The 24,028-nt window shown below is 43.3% G+C and overlaps 2 protein-coding genes, 1 long non-coding RNA gene and 1 pseudogene across 5 annotated transcripts; 2 read left to right on the forward strand and 2 right to left on the reverse strand.

Annotated features, from left to right (window-relative positions):
- The first annotated feature begins 4,770 nt into the window (after nucleotides 1-4,770).
- Nucleotides 4,771-7,109, forward strand: LOC112896624. Of its 2 annotated transcripts, XM_025964656.1 has the most exons (3): nucleotides 4,771-5,183; nucleotides 5,328-6,101; nucleotides 6,776-7,109. In XM_025964656.1, exons 1-2 carry the CDS (start codon nucleotides 5,100-5,102, stop codon nucleotides 6,036-6,038), a joined length of 795 nt encoding a protein of 264 aa, XP_025820441.1. In that variant the 5' UTR covers nucleotides 4,771-5,099; the 3' UTR covers nucleotides 6,039-6,101; nucleotides 6,776-7,109. The 2 variants fall into 2 exon arrangements, 1 of the variants encoding a protein (XP_025820441.1); XR_003229513.1 differs by lacking the exons at nucleotides 4,771-5,183; nucleotides 5,328-6,101 and adding an exon at nucleotides 6,155-6,254.
- On the reverse strand, nucleotides 6,540-9,840 carry LOC112896625. Of its 2 annotated transcripts, XR_003229515.1 has the most exons (5): nucleotides 9,544-9,840; nucleotides 8,339-9,021; nucleotides 7,693-8,150; nucleotides 7,313-7,590; nucleotides 6,540-7,215 (listed from the first exon to the last, which is right to left on the reverse strand). It is a non-coding gene; the product is annotated as an uncharacterized LOC112896625 (long non-coding RNA). The 2 variants fall into 2 exon arrangements; XR_003229514.1 differs by having other exon boundaries at nucleotides 6,545-7,215; nucleotides 8,339-9,836.
- Nucleotides 9,841-11,521: 1,681 nt separating this feature from the next.
- On the forward strand, nucleotides 11,522-14,265 carry LOC112898140 (annotated as a pseudogene).
- A 1,165-nt stretch (nucleotides 14,266-15,430) lies between these two features.
- LOC112897044 (alpha-soluble NSF attachment protein 2) lies at nucleotides 15,431-20,889 on the reverse strand. The gene is made up of 9 exons (XM_025965229.1): nucleotides 20,589-20,889; nucleotides 19,763-19,812; nucleotides 19,583-19,655; nucleotides 18,106-18,185; nucleotides 17,745-17,896; nucleotides 16,675-16,834; nucleotides 16,548-16,595; nucleotides 16,290-16,370; nucleotides 15,431-15,781 (listed from the first exon to the last, which is right to left on the reverse strand). Exons 1-9 carry the CDS (start codon nucleotides 20,731-20,733, stop codon nucleotides 15,701-15,703), a joined length of 870 nt encoding a protein of 289 aa, XP_025821014.1. The 5' UTR covers nucleotides 20,734-20,889; the 3' UTR covers nucleotides 15,431-15,700.
- Nucleotides 20,890-24,028: the final 3,139 nt, after the last annotated feature.

Raw genomic sequence — 24,028 nt, forward strand, 5'->3', positions numbered from 1 at the left:
AGCATCATAATTAAATTTGGGAACAATGCATTCTTGCATATGTGTATGTGCATGTGTATGTATGTGTGTGTATAAGACTTTTTCATATTATGTTTGTAATCTTTCATGCTCCACTTGTCATGACAAATGTAGTATAAAAACACACTTATATTGTAATGCTTTACAAGTTTACTTCAAAGACCATTTGCAATTTCAAATTTTAAACCCATAAAATGACTAGAAATTCAAAGCCTAGTAGTCATAATTTTAAAATAACTTTTAACCACTGCTCAAACAAACTTTTACATAAAATAAAAGTTGTAGACAAGGAATAGCTGACATGGTTTGACTGCGATAAGCATTTTTAATTGACCAAGTTTTAATAGCAAGCATTAACTAAGTGTAAGTATATGCCAACCCTTAAATAAATAACAGAGATAACTAACAACAACATAAATAAAGAACATCAATTTAAATCATCTTAAATTCAATTATCATGTGAGGATCCAAGCCGCTCTTAACCGTGAGCACGGCTGATATATCAGTTTTCACTCTGCAGAGGTTGTGCACTTTACCCACAACTCGTGTTTTCCTTAACGCCTAGGTTTGCAAGGCCGTTAAACACTTCCGAGGTGAGTGGCACAGAGTCACTACGAGGTCTTTACAAAGATTCCCTAGCTTATGACAATCCGCTAAGGTTTCAAGTCAAAGCGGTCACAACTCTCCCTAATGAGGCAGACGCCTTAACCAGGACCATATCATACCCTCAAGAGGACCGAGCTATACCCCGACGATGCAACCCCTCTTGCCCTTTCGGTAAGATTATCATAAGCTAAAGTTTCTAATTAATTAGCCAAGACCATAGCCATTTAGTATTGTGGTTGCATTGTCTTCCTGGGTGGTTCTCCATGTTCCAATTAATATAGTGATCTTAAAGTTATCACCGAAAAAGGTATTCCAGAACATGAAGTAAAACCAATGTAGCGTGATTTTTAGGTTATCCAACCAAAGTCTAAGTAAAAGCAACTAGCGTAGATGCAACATTAATATAAACACCCAGGTTTAATCAAGGAAGTTAAAAAAAAAACTAGACATATCCTTAGTTTGGGATCCATCATATTATAGATACATGCATGCATATAAAGTAAAATGTGTGTATTTAGAAAGTTATTAGGACCGGAATATGATCAAAGGCTACTTGCCTTTCTCAAAGTATAGCTGCTGCTCAGGGGCGTCTTCAAAGCCTTGCTCTTGCGGACCCTCAAACTGCGCACCGTCTTTCGCAACACACAGGTATATACAAACAAATAAGTATAATAAATAAGAAACAGTACACCAAACAATATGAACAGCTCAAAACAACATTATAAAGCTATTGTATACGTCGCAAGGGTCGCGTGAGCGCGAGAATCGATGAAAACGGAGTTAAAACGGAGAAGTTATGACTAAAACATGATTCTAGGGGCTTATTTATAAAAGATTTGAAACTAGAAGGGCTCTGAACAAAGAAATCGAGGGCTAAAACATAATTAAACCTTAAATCTAGAGGGGCTAGGGATGGCGGGTTCTATTTTAGAAAAAGATAGGGGCTTAAACAGAAGAAAAAGGATATATTCGTGAATACTTTTGAACTGCCGTGGACCGCGGGTTGATTTCGGTAAAGCTCAGTGTTTCTTTTGCAAAAAGGCCTAGGGTTTGCGCGGGTTTTGGCTCGGGTTAGATTAGATCTAACCTGTCAGATCGGGATCCGACGGCTGCGCGGGGCTGGGGTGGCACGGGCAGCGGCGCTGGCGCCGGCGGCGGATTCACCGGACTTGGCGAAAAACGGCCGTCCGAGCTCGATTTCGAGCGTGGGCTGCACGGGAAGAACGCAGGCGCTACAGGGATCGCATTTAGGGGCTCGGGTTGGCGAGACAGGGGTGAAGAGGGGCGCATGGCAGCAGCGCGCGGCCGCGGAGCTTCGGCGAGGAATTGCGCATGCGGGAAGGCGAGGAAGAGGGGGAAAAGGGGCTGGTGATGCTCCTTACCGCAATGCGGAGCTCTTGGGGCACTTGCTCGATGGCGGAAAGCGGTGGAGCGGTGGCGCGTCGGGCGGCCGAGGTGCGGCGGTGGCGGGCTTGCGCGGCTAGGGTTGGCGAGGCGAGGACGGCGGCTGCGGGTTGAGGGGATCAAGGGTGCGGGGCGGCGGCTTTATAGGGGCGGCCAAGGGGGCCTCGACGTGCGGGCTCGAGTCGCCGCGCGGGCGGAGGCGGCGTGCCGTGGCAAGACTCAGGGTCGAGCCCGAGTCTAGCTCGAGGTCGGGGAAGGACCCAACGGGCGATAAGGGAGAGAGGGAGAGAGGAGCACCGGCTTGGGTTGGGAGAGAGGGGGTGACGCGGCTAGGCCGGCTGGGCCGCGCGGGGGTGGAGAAAAAGAAAAGGCCTCTTGGGCTGGGCCTTGCGGGAGGAAGGGGAGAGAGGGGGGAAATAGAAAGAGAGAGTGGGCCGGTTGGGCCACGGGGAAGAAGGAAAACAGAGAGGAGGAGGAGAAGGAAGTGGGCCGGGCTAAAAGAGAAAGAGCGGGAGAAAAAGAAAAATATTCAAATGCATTTGAATTTGAATTTAAAATTTAAATTCAAATGGAAGACAAGAACAATGCAATGCGGCATGAAATGCACAAGACCTATATTTCCTTATATTTCTTTTATGGTTAAGTAAATTACTGTTAATTCACGGTAAATGCTCTAAAATTAAAATAATTTGAATAAAAATCTTATGAATTCTGAAAAGAATCTAGCAAAATTTATTTAGATTCCTAATTTAAAAATTAGGGTGTTACACAATACTCTTTGACATAGAGTAAATTCTCCATCTCACCCTTCCACGCTTGGTAATTTGTACGATTCAATGATATCATTCAGCTGGTATTTGCTTCCATCTTCAACACAAGCCAAATCAGCAAGTAATCAAGTTGAACACAAGCTGAAATCAATATGAACCAAAAGCTCTAGTACCACTCTGTTAGGATAAAGGTAGCAGCGATGCACTAACTAATCTCTCATCTTGTAACAAATATTGAGTAGAACATCTAAGAACAGATATGTAGCGGAATAATAACAATCACATGCATAAAGGACACAACGATTTACGTGGAAAAACCTCCTCAAGGTAAGGAGTAAAAACCCTCGATCCACTTCAAGCTTCCACTATAATCAACAAATGGTTACAAGGAATCTTCTCTAGGATCTATAGATGATTACACCAGCAGCAACACATTTACCATGATGCAACTTGGCATCAACAACAACAACTAGCAAAATGTATGATAGCTGTCAAACAGAAAAGTCACAGATTCTGCCCCCTTGGGTAATTAGTTTATATCTCACAAACCACAGCTCCACTGTGCACAAGTTGTGGTAGGCAAATAGATCCACGAGTCCCCTAACCACTTACAAAGTTTCAGCTCAATCAGACACCGTTTCACCATCCAAACTGCTCATCTACCGAAACTGCTCTGTGCTGAAACTGCAGTCACCCAAATTGACAAAACCTCTCTCAAATCTGATGCTCCGGTCAACCAATCCCCAAACTAACTGACCAGATCGAAGCACTCTAAGTGTAGAACAAGCTCACCAAGTTTGGCGCAAATCCAAGATGTTTGAGCCTCCAATCACAGACTTGAAACAGATCATTTCAGAGCCACCAAATCTAGGCAGACCTTCTTCTTCTTCTTCTTCTTCTTCTTCTTCTTCTTCTTCTTCTTCTTCTTCTTCTTCTTCTTCTCTCAAGTTTTGTGTGTGTTCTACTCTCCTCTCTCATATGTAAGATCCAGAGCTAGGTGATGGAGATGAGCTAGGATTTTTCTTGTACTTTATACTTTCCTTTGAAGTGACCTTACTTTATACTTTCCTTTAAATACTTTCCTTTAAACTGACCTCAATCATTGAATCAAGCACCAAATAAATGGTGCTCAAGCACTAGACTTGTGAGCTGTTTTGCTGAATTCGATGGGCTCCAAATCATCCTCCATATGGAGGGATAGCCCAACACCTCTCAGTAGAAACCAAACACTGCAGTCCACTAAAAATATATCCGGAGCGTGGGGTCTGGTTGCTATGGACGACGCTCGCCGTCGTCTCGCTGACCGGCCTCGGCCGCAATGCGGATTATCTACGCGCGTGCGTTGCTACGCACGCAGCAGGCGCCCTTGATCGGTGGTGCATTGAGATTCGAAAACTGTAGCATTAAATCTAGCTAGCTTTCATTGTGGAACAAAGCTGTTTCGCTGTGATAGAAAAATTAGCTAGGAATGAGGAGATGAACGTTCACACTATCTGACACCCAAGTTCCGGTTCTCCAGTGGTAGAGTTAGGGCCTGTTTAGATCATTTTGCAAAAATGCAAAAAAATTTTTTGCAAAGGAATCTTACCAATTTGAAGTACTAAATAAAGTCTATTTACAAAACTTTTTATATGGATGGGTTGTAAATCACGAGACGAATCTAATGATGCTAATTAATCCATGATTAAGCAATAATTAGCGGATGGTTACTGTAGCATCACTGTTGCAAAACATGGATTAAGTAGGTTCATTAGATTCGTCTCGCGATTTACAACCCATCCATGCAAAATGTTTTGTAAATAGACTTCATTTAATACTTTAAATTAGCAAGATTCCTTTAGCATCTTTGCGTTTACAGCTTTTTTGCGTTTTTGCGGAAGGAACTAAACAGGCCCTTAGTAAAAAAATATTGCACACGCATTTAAGGTATTGGGCGGTGGAGTGGGCCCTTTGAACAGTGGTTCATGCAAGTCGCGCACGAGCTTGAAAAGGTAAAAGGGGAAAAAAAGAGGGCCTAGCCGGAGCGAGGTAGGAGTAATTGGCTAGCCGAAGTGGGATTTGGGTGGCTCGATCTAGCAGCTCTAATGCTGCGATGCTCGATTTAGATACAGGAAAAACCGCATCTGCAACCTGATTTTACCCAGGGCACTCGTGATTCGCTTTGCGGGAGCAAGAAAAGGGAAAGGGTAGAAGGCAATATCGCTGTTGGGGAATCCGCTGCAAGAGGTATGAGCTAGACCACCTGGTAGAAAGGGGGCGGGTGGCCTGTGGTCTACGTATTGGGCCAAAATTGGCCAAGGCATGGATGATAAGAGGCTTGATTCCTCACTGACTGGCTCCAAGGCATCTCAATCATGGTCTTCCGACTCTGGATGCCAGGGTGAGGTGCGTTCTCCCATGAAGTTACCTGCTGTTTTTTGATACAAATTGCTGAGAATTACATACACCTTCGATGCATTATGACTTCGACCATTTACCAGGTAGTAATAACAGACTCAGGTCTCTTGGTTTATGCGCTTGTTTGGCCAGGTTGTTCCGAGAAAGAGACCGAGAAGTGGGGTAAACCTGTCAAACATAAAGGAAAAAAATGGTAATGAAAATGTACTGGTTTCTTCTAGGTGCTCAATCAGCCACCTGCATGATTGTATTGCTGGGTTAACTGACCGGAAGAAGGAATTGGTGAAGTCAATAGGCTTTGAAGGGTTGCTCTTATTTCCAAACATCAGGCAGCTAAATAGGAGGTTCATTCTCTGGTTAATGAACAAAGTTGACCCACTCACACCAGCCATGGTAATTGGCTCGACAAGAAAGATTGTGTTTGACAAAGAGGATGCTGCCCGGGTATTTGGAATCCCAAGCCAAGGTTTATCTGTTGCAGACAATGGGAAGCCGGGGAATGAGGTGGTTGCCTCAATAAAGAGGGCGTATTTGGGAATAGATCCAAAGGACAACCATAGCATAAAGGCTGCTCAAGATGTGATCGAAAGGAATTACGACAGGTCAATGACTGATGAAGACGAGACAGCGTTTAAGGTGGCCTTCGTGATCTACGTCATGGACACGCTCTTATCCCCAGGTGCCAAGTATGACTACGCACCTGTAGACTACTGGAATTGTCTCCAAGAACCCTCAAAGATACCAGCATTTGACTGTGCCATGAAGTATGAATCGAACTGGAGTAATTTGTGCCTGTTTTATTGGCACATTCAGTGGGGATTTGAGTGTCCCGTGGTCGCTTGAGGTGTGTGAGTTTTCCGGACCTGGACAACAATCCATGCTTCTGTTCAAAAATAGTGAATTCATGTAAGTCTCTCATGCCTGTGTTGGAACAATTACTTACATATATCAATTAATATCTGCAGTTGGGAGTAGATGATGCAACGGCATGGTTGCTAAAGGAACTAACTCAGTTGTCCGGTAACGAAGGGGTTCTGCCAGATACTCTTAAATGTTGAAGTAAGTTTCGCATGATACAAAAACTAAACAACACTCCTTATATATATTAGCTTAAGACCTCTGAGTTGTTAGAGATAGGTTTCCAAAATTGGTAGAAGTTGTTAAATTTAAAGACATACTCCATAAGTTCAACAAATTAGCAGTGGTGCTGCAATGCGCCGCCTATTCTAATGAAACAAACAGTAATAACATAGAAAGCTGATAAATTTACAAATTCAGCACTAGATATGATAATAGACCTACATCTATGTTATATAATCAAACCGGACAAAAAAGTAATAGTAATCAAGGGGAAAAATTAGCAATGCTTATAAGTTGCTGCCTAATCATTCGTCCTTATTGAGGTTTGAACATACCAACTGCTAACACACAACCACTGCCCAGGAGCAAAGACAATGAGGGTTTTTTTTTCAAATGGACCCAGAAAGCCATTTAATACTAGTGGAAGCCATACAAGTTCATGCCACTGACTTAACGCTCTTATTACATAATATCATTTACACGCTTTTTCTTTCTATTAGGTGGGTTCCCCTTGTCTAGCCAGTCCGCTGCGGGTATACTAGCTTCTACAAGGTCTTGCTTCTTCTTCTTCTTCTTTTGTCCAGACAACCAAGACTTAAGCCCTGTGTTAGGAGGTCTTCGGCCTTGACAGTCCTAGGAGGACAAGCAATGGGCATCACTCCAATATTTGATACATGTTCTATTTGCTGTGGAGCCTGGATTTCAGACGCTGCTTGTGATGCTTCAGCGCTGGTAGACAATGCTTGTATAGCATGCAGTATACCTGACTCCGTAACTGATGCCTTGCCACTAATCACTTCAATTGTCTTGGTTAGGAGAACCTTCTTCAGCAAACTTTCTGCATGCTCACCACCTATACATGTGACCTCATTTTCCACATGACACTGCGCTGCTTGCTTTGTCCACCTTTTCTTGTCCACTTATCCAACAAGACCAGGACCTGTAAGTTAATACAAAGGGTCACAGGAACTGCATTTTATATATATCCTACCCAAACTCACGTGTTCATTTATAAAAGTATGTTTAGATTATAGTACCTTTATTATATGCCGACAAAGCATGCCCATGTGTTCAAATAACCCACATTCACAGCATATGTCATCGTCGCTCTTGTACGCAACCGTAACCATTTTTGGGTCTATTAAGGATTTGTCTTTGTTCTTGACCAAGACATACTTCCATCCATCTTCAATCGCATGAATAGCATACTTACCTGACTCAAACAACTCATCATAAAATTTTTCATACATTGCTCTAGTATAAACCTCCTTTGCATGCTCTTCAAACGGAACCCTACTCGCAATTGCCTTCTGACCTATTGGATTTGATTTGAAGCAAATTAAAAAAGGAATTACATACTCAAACAATGAAGCTAATTTGAATCAAATGAATTTGAAGATAAAGAAAAACAGCATACCAATTTAGTGACATGCTTCTCTCTTCCTTCTTCGTCTTGTCTGTCCGACTGGAATTCATTGAATTTACTTACAAACCGATGCATGGGCGCTGCCCTTTGAATGAAAGGCTTCAGCATATGATTAGCACTTTCACTACGTTGCGTGCTAGTCATTCCGGCGCAAAATGTAGTCATAAAATACGGCTTCGCCCACTTTTGTCTATGCTTGTACAACCGCTTAAGAAATTTATTCTTCTTTAAACGGTACTTCCCAACAACTTTTACCCATTGAGCTTCTAATCTTTCTATGCATATCTCATCTGTTATAAGATCATTGAACTCCTATTTGAATGCTTTGCGTTTTGAGTATACGGCTCCAAGTTTATCCTTTGCGTTCTTCAACACATGCCACCTACACCAACGATGCCTGGTGTTGGGCAACTCCTCCTTGATTGCTTTGGCCATTGCCGCGCATTGGTCTGGCCACACAAATGTGAGAAAAACTGAGAACATACTACAAAAATGTTGATTTCAAGCTTATAAAAGACCATTTAACCTGAAGTTCTGCTTTACTAGACAATCCTGGATTATAAATATAAAGAACTGGAAAGGTCTAAGTGTAACATATTAATATAAAATTGCAAAAACAAGTGAAACTTTTCCGAACCTGTAAGAATAGTTAATGGCGCCACCCCTCCCATTAAGTCCACAAATGTCCTGAATGTCCATTCAAAGTCTTCTGTCTTCTCAGTGGTCAGCAAGACAGCTCCAAATAATCGACTGGAAGTGGTTGTTAACGCCAACAAAACTTCCAAAAGGTAAGCTATATAAGTTTGTTCTATACGTGGTGTCAAAGGTGATGGCATCCCCAAAGTGTCAGTAGTCTAATCTATTTTTCCCAGTGACCCAAATCATCAATGTTAGCATACCATGGCTGTCCACTCTAAACTTAACTGACATACCAGCATCCCTGTACATCATATCCTGCAATAATTGAATTGTTTTGGCCAAATCATCTCTAAAAGTATCTTGAGACATTCTTGAACAAACAGATCTAATGCATTCTCTGCGGATTGATCCAAATCTTGTGTTACCGTTGTTAATTATATTGCATATCCTACCAAGACTAATGTTGTTCTCTTTCAAACGCCTAACAAAGCTGACTGTTACCGCATCCAATTCACTATGTGATTTCCATTGTTTTTTCTCTGCACAGGTTTCAGAAAGAGCATGATTGTGTTGGTCAATAAACTTGCTTATATACCATCCATGATCTCCTCTTCTTAACAATCGAACCATTGCTTTGCAGCCTATGCGCAATAATGCAGAGTTGTTGTTTTTGTCAAACCCCTGTATTAGGAAAGTAGTTAGCATGCAACAAAAAATGAACAATGTAAGACACATAACAAAAATAGCGCTGCTGGAATTGTCCCATCAGACGGTCCGTTGTAACATAAAGAAATAAAATCAACAACATTCAAACGTAACTTTTGTAACATCACTAACTTTTAATCTTGAAAAAAATAAATTCCCACCGCAACAAATACAAATGTTTCAGGTAACATTGAAATTCAATCAGAATCCTCTCTTTTTCAGTAAGACAATTTTGCAAATCAGTTGTTGAAACATCCAAAAATACCTTATGCAACATCGAGAAAAGGCTAAAGCAACACCACTTGTTGCAATATCAAAAAAAATCTGTAGCATTTCATACTGATTGTTGCAACATTAGCAAATACTAATCCCAACTTCTCAAAATCGTTGAATGCGTCGAAAAATCAAACATAGAACTGGACATCTCAAACCATCATGCAACATCAAAGATCATCGAGTGCAACATCAGCAAACACTAATCCTAACATATCCAAATACCAGCTGCAACATAAAGACTCTCAGTGCATCGCGGCTTGCTGGAGCATCTTAGCGTGGAGTCTTCTTCCTCCTCCAGCATGGTAGGAACTTCTCATGTCCTCCTCTTCGGTAGGCACGGGAGTAGGAGAAAGCGCGCGGCTCACCCGTCACGCGCAGGAGCAAGCGGCATGGCGCCCAGCGTGTCGCAGCAGCGAACTTCTGGTGCGAATGGGATGAGCTGAATGGGCAAGGGGAGCAGCTTCTCGTGTTCTCGTGGAAGGAACGCTCGGAGTCAAAGGAGAGGGAATGAAAGGATAAGGATGGGCGAGCAGCTAAAATATGTGGTGGAGAGATATTATATTTTTTAGACATGGATCCATGTCGATATTTTCACCACAACCCCGACGGCCGGACCATAGCATTACCGTAACGAAGAATACCTAAAATTACAAGCAAACTCTTCTAATTTCTCACATGATAAGAACTTGAGAATCACCTCGCATGAACAAACAATGTCTTGCCCTAGCCTGTAGTTATTTCGACTTCGACCATACCGAATTCCAAAACCCTTCTCCCAAGAGTACAAATTGTAGAAATCATTAGCTCCCTCGCAGCTGCTAAAGTCAGTACCTACCCTGGGGTAAAAGATTGGAAGGGTTTGATCGGATGAGGCATTTTGCAAAGCTTTCATAATAGCACTCTCTTGGATTCCTTCCAATCAAGCATCAGGGCCTTTTACGCCGCCGAACTTACCGAAGATATCATTTGTAGGGATGGAAATGTAAATGCGGATATCCGATATCCGTATCCGCCGAAATATCAATATGGATATCCGTATTCGTATTCAAAATTAATGTGATAGTAAAGTGGATACATCCGAATTTGATTTTTATTGTTTTTCTCTATCCGATTTCATATCCGTATTCGACAATATCCGACACTATCCGTATCCATTTTCAATAAAACTATTAAAAAGTTATATTTATTTCCTATAACCAATGTTATTAATTTTTATAATAAAGACATAAGAAGATTAAGTTTACTTATACATATTCTTGTTTTATCTATTTATGGGTGATATTACTTTTATAATTTTTTATTATATATTAATACAAATTGTTTATATATTTATTGAAAATACATTTTTATTTCTAGTTTTATTTTTATGTATTTATTTATTAAAATATTTTTAATAAATAAGCTATTTTTGACTAGCTATCTTTGTTATATTGTCGTACTTTAGTTTGTACTTGTATAACGATTTTATATTTAATAAACGTTAGCCTATATATCGAGTAAATATCCAAATTCGAATCCGAATCAAAGCATCCGTTTTAGCTAAACGTCATCCTATATATCGCGTAAGTATCCAAATTCGAATCCGAATCGAAGCATCCGTTTTGTATTCGTATTCGAGATTATCCAAATCAGTATCCATATTCAAGTTAAAATATAGTAAAAATTGCTATTCGAATCCAATTTTATACATATTCGATCCGCTTCTATCCTTAATCATTTGGATTACTTTTCAACGTGGAAAGGCCGATAAGAGTTTCCGTCCAAATATGGATCATTCGCCAGCATCAAGGTGGGAATCCCAGTATCCAGCCGACACGGTGAGAAAAACGAGAAAAATTACCTTGATTTCCTCATTAACGCCACCAGTTCGTCTCTTCTTGGCTCCATCGTCAGTGGCAACACTCCGATTTCGTCAATTGCAGCTTGATATGAGGATTCCGTCAAGGTTCGGTTACAACCTCCACGGAACGAAGCACTAGGCTCGATTGGCTCTGAGCTCGAGTTATCCATACGGCGGTTGCCCTGCTGAGCCTCAACAGCACTGAACCGGAGTTTCCGTTCGTTCTTGAATGATTTGGGAGAGCTCTTCACCAGCACGCCATCGAGTTTAAGTCGGTGCATACTACGGTTCTACAGATTCATGGGCAGCTACAGTATGTGAACTGAAAGTTGCAATTTTTTTGACCGATTGATGTCCGTCATGCGTCTCTTCCACCAGCACCTCGACCCGGTGTGGAAAGGTCATGCGATTAGGCTTGTCACGTTGACTGATTTTTCTCTATCCAGGACTATTTACGGGAAGCTGCCTTCACCCCTCGACATGCATCGAAATCGTAGCCGTCAATCCCTTGCAATCCTAACCGTCCACCACCATGCGTTAAGGATTACATTACCGGCAATGCAACATTTATCAGTTAGCTCCGGTAACGATAATCGGTTGAAAATCGGTAAAAAATCGCCAAAATCGATCCATAAAGAGACCTAAATTCAAAAAAAATAAAATCAACAATTTATCATCGATAATCGATGCAAACTGAACGATTTATGGCTTCGCCTACTGAAAATATATTTTAGTAGTGGAAAAAAATAAAGGTTTGATAGCATTTAATTTTTTAGATTATGTATTATATTATATTAGATAAATTACACATACATGCACAATTTTGCATATAGAATTGCCTAAGAAATAAACATATTTATATATTTTGCCCATAAAATTGCATAAAGCACATGAATTTGCACATGTATACAAACCATGAAGTGCATAGTTCATATAAACAAACGAGTGCATAGTCCATACAAACTTCATAGTTCACAAAAACAAAAGAGTGTATAGTTCATACAAATCTTATAGTGCATAGAAATAAGAGTACATGGTCTATATAAGTCACGTACAAACTAGCAAGCACATAGTCCATACATGAAGGCATTCAGCGTATCAATTTAATCATTCTTCGGTCTCTTCGATTATCGACGCCACGATCAGCTCCCTCGCTCCCAGCTGCAGCATCATCGATAATCACCGCATATATATTGGTTATCGGCCTTAATCGCACGAAAATCGGCCTTAATCGCATGGGTTAGTGGATGGTAACGGGTAGTTAGATAAAAATATTTTTTTCCTAAGTAAATAATTGTTGCTTTCAACATGTGACAATATTCTGAAATCAAGAGAAGGTCTAATTTTTTATAAAAATAAGTTCTCTACTTTTTATAATTTTTTTTAAATTTTTGAATTTTCCATTGAAATCCAGCGAAATTCCAATCAGTTCACGTTTTCATCTAGCATCGGTAACGATAAATTTCACCGATAATTGCGATTATCGAGCGGTTCTGTATTCCGTGCCATGCGTAGCTGCGCACGTAGGTAGGACAGCATTCGCGGCCTCGGCCGCCGCCGCTCGGGCCTCCGACGACGACTGCCTCCGCTCTAGGTCGCTCCCGATCATCGGCAACGCGCTCGACATGCGCCCACGGCGACGTCATGCGCCTCCAGCTCGGGCAGAGCGGCGCGGCCGTGGTCGTCTCCTCGTCGGGCGCCGCGAGGGAGGCCTTCGCGCGGCACGACCAGCGCCACGCCGCGCGCAACGTCCCAGACGCCGACCGCTCCATGATCTGGCTGCCGAGCTCCGACCCGCGGTGGAAGGCGCTGCGCGGCATCGTGGCCACGCACATCGTCTCGCCGCGGAGCCTCGCCGCGGCGCGCGGCGTCCGCAAGCGCAAGTTGCGCGGCCTGGTCGATCACCTCCGCAGGCGCGCGGGCTATCCGCCGCCATGCTCAACCTCGTGTCCAGCAGCTTCTTCTCCGTCGACGTGGTCGACATGGACAACACCGAGTCGGCGCGCGGGATACGGCACCATGTGGAGGAGGTCGCTAATCTGATGATCAAGGCCAACGTCTCCGACCTTTTCCCTTCCTCCGGCCGCTCGACTTGCAAGGGCTGCGTCGCAAGGCAACGAGGCACTTAGGAGAAATCTTCCGCATCCTCGATGGCATAATTGACCGCCGGTTGGCCGAGACCTCCTCCTCCAAAAACAAGCACGATGACTTCCTCGGCGCTCTCATGGACCTCATGTCCACGGGCGAGATCTCCCGCGACGACGTCACAACCATCAGGTTCGACGTCATGGCCGCCGGGAGCGACACGACCGCGGACACGGTGGAGTGGGCGATGGCCCTGCTGCTCCGCAACCCGGGCGCCATGGCCAAGGTGCGCGCCGAGATCGACGGTGCTCTCGGGGGCAGGGAAAGCGTCACGGCCGATTCCGACGTGGCGAGGCTGCCATTCCTCCAGGAGTGGTGAAGGAGGCGATGCGGCTGCACCTGGTGACGCCGGTGCTGATCCCCCACAAGGCCATCGAGGACGGCATCGAGATCGGCGGGTACGCGGTGCCCAAGGGCTGCACGGTGATCTTCAACGCGTGGGCGATGATGCGGGACCCGGCGGCTTGGGAGAGGCCGGAGGAGTTTATGCCGGAGCGGTTCTTGGGCACGGTCGCGGAGGTGGACTTCAAGGGGAAGGACTACGCTACGAGTTCATCCCGTTCGGGTCCGGCAGGAGGCAGTGCCCCGGCCTGTCGCTGGCGGAGTGCGTCGTGCCGCACGTCCTAGCGTCACTGCTGCGCGCGTTCGAGTGGCGGCTGCCGGACGGCGTGTCCGCCGAGCAGCTGGACGGGAGCGAAAGGTTCAACACCGCCAACGTCATGGCTGTCCCTCCCAGGGCCGTGCACCACGTGATTACCAAGTCGCCGGTGTAAGAGTCCCCGTCGCAGGTGTTGTCTGAGTTCGCATAAATTTCTCGGAGACTTTGCCTTACTTTTTTTTTTTTTTGCTTCTTTTCAGTGGTCGTGGTGCGGTGGTGGCGAGTTCTGAGCCGCCCGGCCGTTTCTGTTGCTTCCCTCGTGCCGATTCGCTGATTGATCGGGTACTGGAAACTTTTGGACCTCTATATATATGTCTTGGAAAAAATGGAGATGGTTCTACACCTTTGTGTTTATAAGCATTTTATAACTATATAATATACGCTTCTATTTATCTATGATGACGAAAAAGATGTCCGCTTGGCCCATCCGCAATTCTAATGGTCTGTCAGGAAAACCCATACAAGTTCTGTTTCTTCATATCATTACCCCACCTGCAAGTATTGTATTGTTAAATAACCATATCGATCGTGCAGATACTTATTAGTTAGCATGCAGGCTGTTAGATTGACCAACCTTGAGATGTTGGTGGTAAGGTTGTTATTTCCCTGGATGCTATCAGTTGGTCTTAAAGTGGTTATGGGCAACATCTTTAAACTGGTTCCCAATATGTGCTGTGGTTCACTTGGGACTGCCAAATGGTTGGATTGAGAATGCTGTTTGTGCTGCATGTATCCACCATGGTGTGAGTTCAAAAGTCAATATGCCTAATTTGGCAAGAAACAAGGTAAATATGCTTCACTAAATAATTAAATAAATCATTACAAATGGTTTGCTAGGGTGCTCCTTTTCCCCCCTAAAACATAATACACACGCAAAAGGTCAACTCGCGCATGAAGTCTGATGGTACAAGTATATGGGCGTGGAGTAATTCAATATCAGTACTCAATTTGTGCATATTTTTCAAGATTAGGAACTTGGTGCGCAAAAAAATGTAATTATTATATACCATATACAGGAAATAAATGGTCAAGCACAGCCTACATAAGATTAGTCAGTTTTTGCAATGTATAATCACAGCCTACATAAGATAAGTTGGTTTTTGCAATGTATAAGTGGATACGGTAACCACCTGTTAGCGATGTGATGGAGACGGCGACGATAACCACCTACCAGAGTTAAAATTCTTATTTGGCGCTCGTTTGCTACTAACGGCTGGCAGTTCGAAAGGTGGTGGAGGCCACCTCGTTTGGTCCATAAGCAAGGTGGCAATGTCAAAATGTATAAAATTAGAAATGGACAATGAAAGGATCAGCAACTTGCAAGTGGGTTTCAGGGCAATGAAAATTTGAAGCTTCTTTGGTGCAAAAAGCAACATTGAGAAGGTTCACCATCTGCAGGCACGCTGAAACTTACAAAACGGTGACACAACACAGTCTGAAACAAACATGATGTAGTACCGCCAAGATAATAAATAAGAGGTGTATACTGTGTAAGGACTATCATAGCAAATAAGATCGTCACAAATGTTGAAACAACCAAGTAACAGGAACCCCAGAAACAAGCATTCGGTACTAATTTTCATTCTGACAGCAAATCAACAGGATTGCCCAAATTGAAACTCTGTACAACCTGACCAGGTATTGATATCATGATGCACATTTATAAGGAACAAGATGCCTCCACGATGAAATGCAGGCACAAACCAAACCATATCATATGAATTTTACAACAATGCTTATGTTAGGTCGTCCTCGTCGTCTTCCTTTTTCTTCAGCTCGTTCTTTGCCCTGAGCAGCAGGGTGGTTTTCCAAGGATCCTGAGACAATATATTATACATTAGATACAGGGTAGAAAGGATCAAATGAAGTAAACATGGTGTGCAATCATCCCTTCTGGAGCACTTTCTAAGTTCAGAAAGATCTGTGGCACCTTGTGTTGCAGAAGCAACTCATGATCTAGCAAGTTAAAAGCTTGAAAATCCTACAAAACACTGGCCCCTAAAATTGCTGAGCTAGGCTGACAGCCAGGGCAAGTGCAAAAGTACCACAACACATTGTCATTCTGCAGCCGTTGGTGATTGGGAAACAGTAGAATTACCATGTGGTATAGACATTTTCATGTTTGCTGATATTTTCCCACCCAAATCAAGATGCGAGGCCAAAATTGTATACTTTATTCTCAAATCCAACTAAGTTAACCCACCTTACATACAATACAATTGTAAAGCATAAAGTTACAGATACACAGGTTACCAACAAAGACTTGAAAAAACACCCACAAACGGCTCGAAGTTACAAAATAAAACATAGGTTGACTAAACATACCAGACGTGTCATGCTATCAAATTCTTTGATGGCATCAGTGAATTTGGCAATATCTCCTTCATCCATCGATGCAGCAAGATCCTGACATAAAAATACCTGACTGTATAAGCTCCATTGGAAACATCCTAGGATTGGATGATCAATTTAGAGTAACGGTTTAAAATTATATTTTAGGGCTACCACTAGAGATAATGTTATATTCGGGTCAGGCATGCATTGAACAAGAATCAAGAAAAAAGGGCAAATAAGTATCCTTACGGCTAAAAGCTTGTATTCACGTGTCCCAGAGAAAGTTGGGTCAATTTCCTGAAAAATAGTAACAGAAAATCTTAATAATGATGACAATGACACTAACTCGTTAGGATCTGAACAGAATAGTACACACCTGGTATCGCTCCAATGAATTTGTGATAGCAACAGGATCACCTCTACATAGTTGGCAAATGCCAGCATTAAGGAGAATGCCTCTGACGCCATACTTAAGAAGATTATTATTGATTGACTGACGAGCAATCCCTTCAAAGATCTCAGTTGCCTTTGGGTACCTAAAAAATAAAATTTGCATGAGAAATATCTAAGTTGTAATGATGTAATTCTGCAATTACTACGACAATGTATGCATGACCCACAGAAGTTGATAATGATGGAAACAATTAGATAGAGCATGCTACCACCTTGAACAAGGATATAACATGTTTGATTGTATAATGCCAGTTTGAACAGGAAATAGATAGAACAGAGAAGAACAAAAACAAAGCGACCCAATCAAAACATGATAATTGGCAAATCAATAGGCTTAATTACTTCTGAACCCACTAGCAACAGCACTTGCTTCAAGTTTTGAGATTTTTTTTATACTGAATACATAAACAAGTCAACAGATAATCTCTATAACTGAAGCAAAATATGACATTAATGAACAAACAAATTTTTGAGGACTTCACCTTCAAAACCACTGATAATCTTAATAGGAATTCTTGTAGCTCAGACGCAGAACACTTTTTGCTGCTACCCATTATCTAATCCAACTATTGAATATAACATATACATTCTCCAGTAAGAATAATATTAATATTTAGTCACCAGCAAAAAGGAACCCAGAAAACAATAAAAAACATAATAATAATACTGTTACTAGGGGAGGGGGACACCTAGTTCATGCACAGGGACATGGGTTGCTGATGGCATGCAGTAAAGACCCCAAAAAAACATTATACCTCCAATTCCAAATATAGGATTATAGTCTGTCAACATTTTTAACTTGACCCATCAACTTATAAAAGCATTACTAGATTCATTGTGGAAATACTGTCATGTTATGTAGTTCTCTATTTAAAAATAGTAACTGTTACAAAAATTGCAAGTCAAAATATCATATTGGAGACCAGCGACTTACATATGGGATCAGAGGGAGTAAGAGGTAATTACTACCAAGTGAAATAAAGTTAATCTTACTGTTCCAACTGAGCAGCAATTTCTGCTACTTTCTGCTTGATGGTGTTTGCTTGAGATGACTGTCCCTCACTGTCAAAAAGGTCAGCCGCTCTTTCCAGGTAGTCTGTAGCCTTCTCTAAATCTTGTTCTTGCTGATATATCTCACCAATATCCTGAAAATACATCAAATTTGCACCAATATAAATGATATGTTTCCTTTTAAACAAATCATCCTTCTTTTTGAACATGACATTGGAACAAAAGACGCAGAAAAAGGATGCTGGTTATTTTAAATCATCAATCAAATTGCCTGAGATAAAAATGAGACAGTAGCATGTAGTACCATTTTCCAAAACAAAAAACAAAAAAAAACTTTATTCACCTTGCTGTATCTTGCGGCCATGTTCAACCTACCAATTTCCAAGAAAAGATTAACAGCTTGATTTAGCGCCTGCGCAGCTTCTGCATTAAAGGGGTAATGTACGCAATGAGAGCTACTTAGCTAAGCATGTTCACAAAAGAAATTAAGAACAAAATCCTAGAGAAGAGTGAAAGGCTACGAATGGTCAAGGATATGTTATAATAATCAACTTCGCAGATGAATGCACATGTAAAAATCTACTACCTCCGTTTCATAATGTAAGACATTTTATTTTGTCCTAAAACAAACTTCATTAACTTTGACCAAGTTCATTCTAAGATCTACAGAATAAAATAAATGTACTATCAAGGTATATTTTATGGTGGAGTTAATGTAACTAATTTGTATAATTTGGACAAAAATGAAGAAGTTTGACTTAGGGAAAAACTATAATGTCTTACATTGTGGAACCGAGGGAGTAAATCATAAGTTCCTAACATTTGATATTTCAATATAAAATTCATGGCTATGTACAACTAAGATAGTAACAATTGTGGAAGAAGATTATTGATCCCAGATATAGAGTATGTAGCCCTAATGCATTTGATTCCCAGCTGCACACGAATCACAGTTTTGGATGAGGGTCACATGGGCCAGTAAAGCATCTAAAATGGATACAAATGGCAGGAAAATAAATTTTGGGGAAGACAAATTGGTAAGGAACTCGAGCTTAGCTGTTTTGTTATAGGACTTGTAGGTGGATTGTCAATAAACAAAATGCTGCGATTGCAGACTTGTAGTATAGTGTGAATTTAGTGTGTACATTTAGTAGACGCCTGAATCCTTCACTCAAATGTACACAGTTATTGATGGAAATATGCCAGATAGCTCAGAAAACTAATTTTCCTGATGATCAGGATTGTTAGTTTGGCAATACAATTTATTTTTGGGTATTTACAGTTCTTACTTCTTAGTCGCATATTTAATCATGATGAAGGGGAGCAATTCCCTCCTCCCATCCCATCACACATTTTCCGATACCAGGACGTTGTTTCCGTGTTTGAAAAATTTTAGTAATGTAAAGGAATTAGCAGCAATGTTTCTGTTACTACTTCTAAAACTCAAAAATAACAAGTTCCTGGAGAAATTATAGAAACAAGAATTCTAGCTCATTTCCAAGGTAATCAGGATGATTCACATTAAATTAAACTTCATGTCAGTGGTTTTATTTTAAATGTTAGTAGACACTTAGATGGTGGTATAAAAATACAGAAGTAGAATGCTTAAAGAACCAATAGGTGACCAACAACGGGGAAAAAACAGTCAACATTAAGCAAAGCAGAAGTGCAGCACAAAATAACAGAATTACTTATTTCGTGATTGACACAAGACAACTCACAAAAACCTGCGCGCAATATACGAATTATAGTGAATAAAGAATACAAATTCACAGACAATTAGTGGTGGAGTATGCAAGATGCTCAGAAAGTGGAGGTACCCTGAGGTGAGAATTTTTTGTAGCAATTTGCAGCCTCAACATATGCTGAGGCAGCCTCATGCTTGCTATCTCCCTGTTCAGAAAAGTGATAAGCACAATAAGCATCATACCATTTCAACAGCATGAATTGCCAAAATGGCAAACTAATCATTCAAAAGATAAGCAAAGCAATGAACCAACCTTTAAATGGCAGTTAGCAATCTTGATGTACACTGATGCAGCTCTGCTCCCTGAACAACAAATTAATGATTTTAGTCACTGAAAATAATAAAATCATGGCACACTGACATGTGCAGGTAAGTTTACTATCAATCTCTTGAACAAAACTTTATTCTACTATACTGATGAAATGCAGTAAGTACACCCAACAAAATAAAAATAAACCCTATGAAATGGCAGTCCATGGATTCCTGACACACTACAATAGTTCAAGCATATAAATGCAGTCCGGCTCCAAACTCACCAGACTGCACAATAAGATGACCGAACTTACATATGCATTTACACCAGGATACAGAGGACCGAACTCATCAAAGAACATAATTGGATCCAATACAGAGGATACGCAAATAAAACAATCTGATCTGAAATGGAGGGGGGGGGGTTGCTGGATACGACAGGCACACGACTGTCTTTCAGGAGAAGCCGCTTAGAGAAGACGCCAAAGATTTAGTATCCTCCTACAGCAGTCGGAGACAAATAAGCACAATCTTTGTGGTCATGGAATCTATTCATGCAGCAGTAGCTAGCATCCTCAGACGAAACCTAGCGCATCTAAGATCACGCGGCGCGGCCGTAGATCCGCGGCCCAAGATCCCACTCCCCGTCCTAACCGCTCCGCTACTGCGCCGAACCAAACACCGCGGCAGCGATCCCGGGCCCCGATCGGGAGGCAGATCTAGCGGCTGGAGGCAGCAGCGACAATCGAAACAAACAGATTGGGGGCGGAAGTAAATGGGGGAGAGGGCGAGGCGAGAGGGGGATCTGCGCAGCCAGGAGCGCTCACAGTTCTTGGCGAGCTTGAAGGAGTTGGCAGCCTTGTCGAAGAGGTCGGCGGCGTCCTCGTACTTGGAGCCGAAGATGCCCCAGCCCGTGAGCTTCTTCTCCGCCTTCTTCTCGAAGTCATCCCCGCGAGCCTCGTGGTCGCCCATCGTCGCCGCCGCCTCCGCGATCGGTGTTTCTGTCCCGCCTACTCCTCCGCGGCGGTCGCCGGAGAGGGGAGAGGCCGGAAGAGGAAAAGGGGAGAGGGGGAGGGGGAGGGGGGAGGGGAACGACGCACACCCACGCGGAGAGGTGGGATGTCTGTTGGGTCGGGTGTCTCTGCTTGCTTCGTCGTGCGGTCTGTTGACGGGGTCGGGTCGGGGGGTGCGCGGCAGTGCGGGAGAGGGCCCGCCGCGCTGTTGAGTTTCTGCATGTGACACGGCGACAGCAAGGGATACACGCGGCGGATGAACAGCGCCATGTTTGGTTCGGCTCCAGTCCATGGATGCTGTTGTAGATAAATATGTAATCGATGGATGCTGTTGTAGAGAAATGTGTAATGTAAATGAACATAGTAGAATAGGAATATAGGGATAGGAAAAAGTGAATTGAGCTCTCCTTTATTGACGATCTCAGTACATATTTATAGGAAAAAGAGGAGCAGAATGGCCACGACGTCGGGGTCGTAGGTGTTGTCGTCCACGACATACCGTCTCAAGAAACTCACAGTCGTGGGTGTGGACGCAGTCGTGCGTGCGTATGGGCGGGATTTCCCGCCCCTTTTCATTTGGCCATTGTGGATGAGGCCATCCACCTTTTTATTTGCAACACTCTCCCTTGGCCGAATCCACATTTGAGATTAATTCGTCCAAAACCTTGAGATCAATCAAATGATTAATTCCTCTAAAAATCCTATAGGGAAAATATGAGGAAATATATATGTGTATATGCCACTAAAACTCCTTCAAATCTAGTGAGAAAATAAGGAGAAAAATGATATGGCATATGTGACCATAACTCGATCAAAACCCGTAAAACTTTAGAGTGCAATGCATGTCTTTGATATCCTTTAAACAACCCGTCGGTTCCGGAAATGGCCGGCAGCTAAATCTACTTGAAGTGTATGTTGCGCGTTGTGACCAGAGGTGGCCTAGCACACAATGACTCAAGATTTATACTGGATCAGACAATCGTGCCCTACGTTCAGTCGAGGGTCGGTCGGATTATTGCTTGAACCTGGGTGCTCGTGAGAGTTTGGGGAATTACAAGCTTTCGAGTGAGGATAGATGATGAGTCTACTTCTGGAGCCATGGCCCTTTCCTAAGCAGATGATCCTCGCTTTTATAGTCCAAGGGGGCCATCCTTACAGGAGGACGAGTATGTCGAGAGAAAGAGAGAAAGAGAGAGAGTGTTTTCTTGCCCCGTCGGTCGGGGTCGTCAGCTCAGTCAGTCGGGACCGCCAACTCCATTAGTTAGAGTCCTTGTGCGGCCACCGCCCAAGTCCTGAGTCATGGAGTGGTCGTCTTGTTATGTCCTTGTACGTCGTGCTCTGTCGGTCGGGGGCGGGTGTACGCCGATAAGTACGGTATGGCAGTCACGCCCCGTCCCTAGCGTTACGCCCTGTCACTCCATCGTGATGGAGACGTGTTCGTCGTATCATGTTGACATCACTCCCCGTCCCTTCGCGAGGACGGGCAAGTGGAATAGTGTCCCCCTGTTGTGGTAGCAAGGGGGACTGTAACCCCTGTGGAGGGAGTGGTTGGCCCTGTACGGTAAGTTGACTTCAGCATGCATCCTTATCTTACGCACCTGCTCCCAGAGCCTGCTAGTACGCAAGGTTTAGTTGGCCTCAGCCTCGCCGGTCGGGGATAGTGACGCGTGTAAGGTGGAGCCTGGTCGGGGATCTAAGTCGGAGCCATGGTACGGACCTAGTCCCCGGCGTCCCTTCGGTCGGGGACGCAAGCTAGGTTTCCTCCGACCGGGCGGCCGGTTAGGATCACTAGCCCAGGCGGTCTGGACGAAGTCACGGCCCACGAGGACGGTCATCTATTCCAGGCGCGATCTTGGGCTAGCCAGAATACCAGTGGAAAGTGGGCCCATTGGGGACTCTGAAGCGTCCCCCCACCAGGGAAGACTTAAAAGTGATGCTTTATCAGTCCCAGGAGGCTGATAACACTTTTATTACATCAGATGGTACATCACCGTACAACTCTACGCGGTAATGGGCAGTGAAGCGCCACTATCGCGAGGATTACAACTAAAACCCACACTACTACACTAGCTACGAAAAGAGGGTCATCAGAGTCTTGTGCCATGCGGAACTCCAGCGGTGGCCCTAACCACAGGCAAGACTAGGTGCAGGACGAGACCCTACCCGACGTCTTCGGTGAGGTAGTCTGGATCTTCTGCTAAAAAAAAGTAAGGATGGGGTGAGTACAAACGTACTCAGCAAGCCCAATCACACCCACGGAGGGGGTATAACAGAAATCAATGCACAGGACAATCCAAGGACAAGGTTAGGGTTCATTTGCGGAAAACTCGGTTGTATGCAAAGGTTCGTTTAGAAACATTTTTAAAACAAGTTTTCTCGTATCAAGGAACTCATGATGTTGATCCACGCAGGATCCAAGTTTTAAGCTGCTACCGGACTCCCCGTTCGCCGTAGCACACGGCACAACTGCCGGACACTTTCCAAACAACCCACACCAGTTCAACCATTCCGGAGAGAAAACACTAGTTATGTGACCACACCATAACTTGCCCAATACCATGGGCACGGCTATTCGAATAGATTTTAACTCTGCAGAGGTGTGCAACTTTACCCACAGGTGGGGTACCACAGCACGATCACCTTAGTGTCGGTGCAGATCCCAACAAAGCCATTACCCACCTTAGCTAGACCTGACTAGCCACCACGGGATCCATCAAGGGGTCATTCGACCTATCTCCGAGGTTTAACCGGGGCATAAGTCACACAGAGCTTATCCCTTCTCCTTTGATCACCCGTTGCTCTCAGCTCTCCTGATGGCTATCAGACTAACTAGTGGGATTTATGCTAAGCCGTTGCCCATACAACGGTCAAGTGGTTTGCACGACAGGAAGCTAGGTGAGATGACACATCAACTCGGTCCTTAGGGGTGACAAGATGGATATCTCCCTTCCTTACTCAACCACACAGGTACGAGCACACAAACGGCAATTCGCACAGAAATGCCATCCATCCCGTCTAACTCATCTTTTAAAACCACATCTTATCTCTTCCCACACACACACACATTTTTATTTATAAAACAGGTAGTCAAGGAATAGTCATCACAAAACAAGGGATGGTTATCACAAACAAGGGTGGCTATCCTACCATGTTTTCTCAAGCAAAACTATGCATTTTTATAAAACAGGCCAACGGGTTAGGACAGAAACATGCATCAAAGGGCGGGATTGAACTTGCCATCTTCAAATCCTTGC

The sequence above is a fragment of the Panicum hallii genome, chromosome 6 (assembly GCF_002211085.1).
Source record: "Panicum hallii strain FIL2 chromosome 6, PHallii_v3.1, whole genome shotgun sequence".
Taxonomy (NCBI): Eukaryota; Viridiplantae; Streptophyta; class Magnoliopsida; order Poales; family Poaceae; genus Panicum; species Panicum hallii.

Excerpts from the sequence above, each read along its gene's own strand:
- LOC112897044 (XM_025965229.1), bottom strand. The coding sequence starts at position 20,733 with ATGGGCGACCACGAGGCTCGCGGGGATGACTTCGAGAAGAAGGCGGAG. Across the intron at positions 16,835-17,744 it reads ATTGCTGCTCAGTTGGAACA|GTACCCAAAGGCAACTGAGA; the intron begins GTAAGATTAACT and ends TTTATTTTTTAG. Across the intron at positions 16,596-16,674 it reads ATTCATTGGAGCGATACCAG|GAAATTGACCCAACTTTCTC; the intron begins GTGTGTACTATT and ends ACTATTTTTCAG.
- LOC112896624 (XM_025964656.1), top strand. The coding sequence starts at position 5,100 with ATGGATGATAAGAGGCTTGATTCCTCACTGACTGGCTCCAAGGCATCT. Across the intron at positions 5,184-5,327 it reads ACTCTGGATGCCAGGGTGAG|GTTGTTCCGAGAAAGAGACC; the intron begins GTGCGTTCTCCC and ends TTGTTTGGCCAG.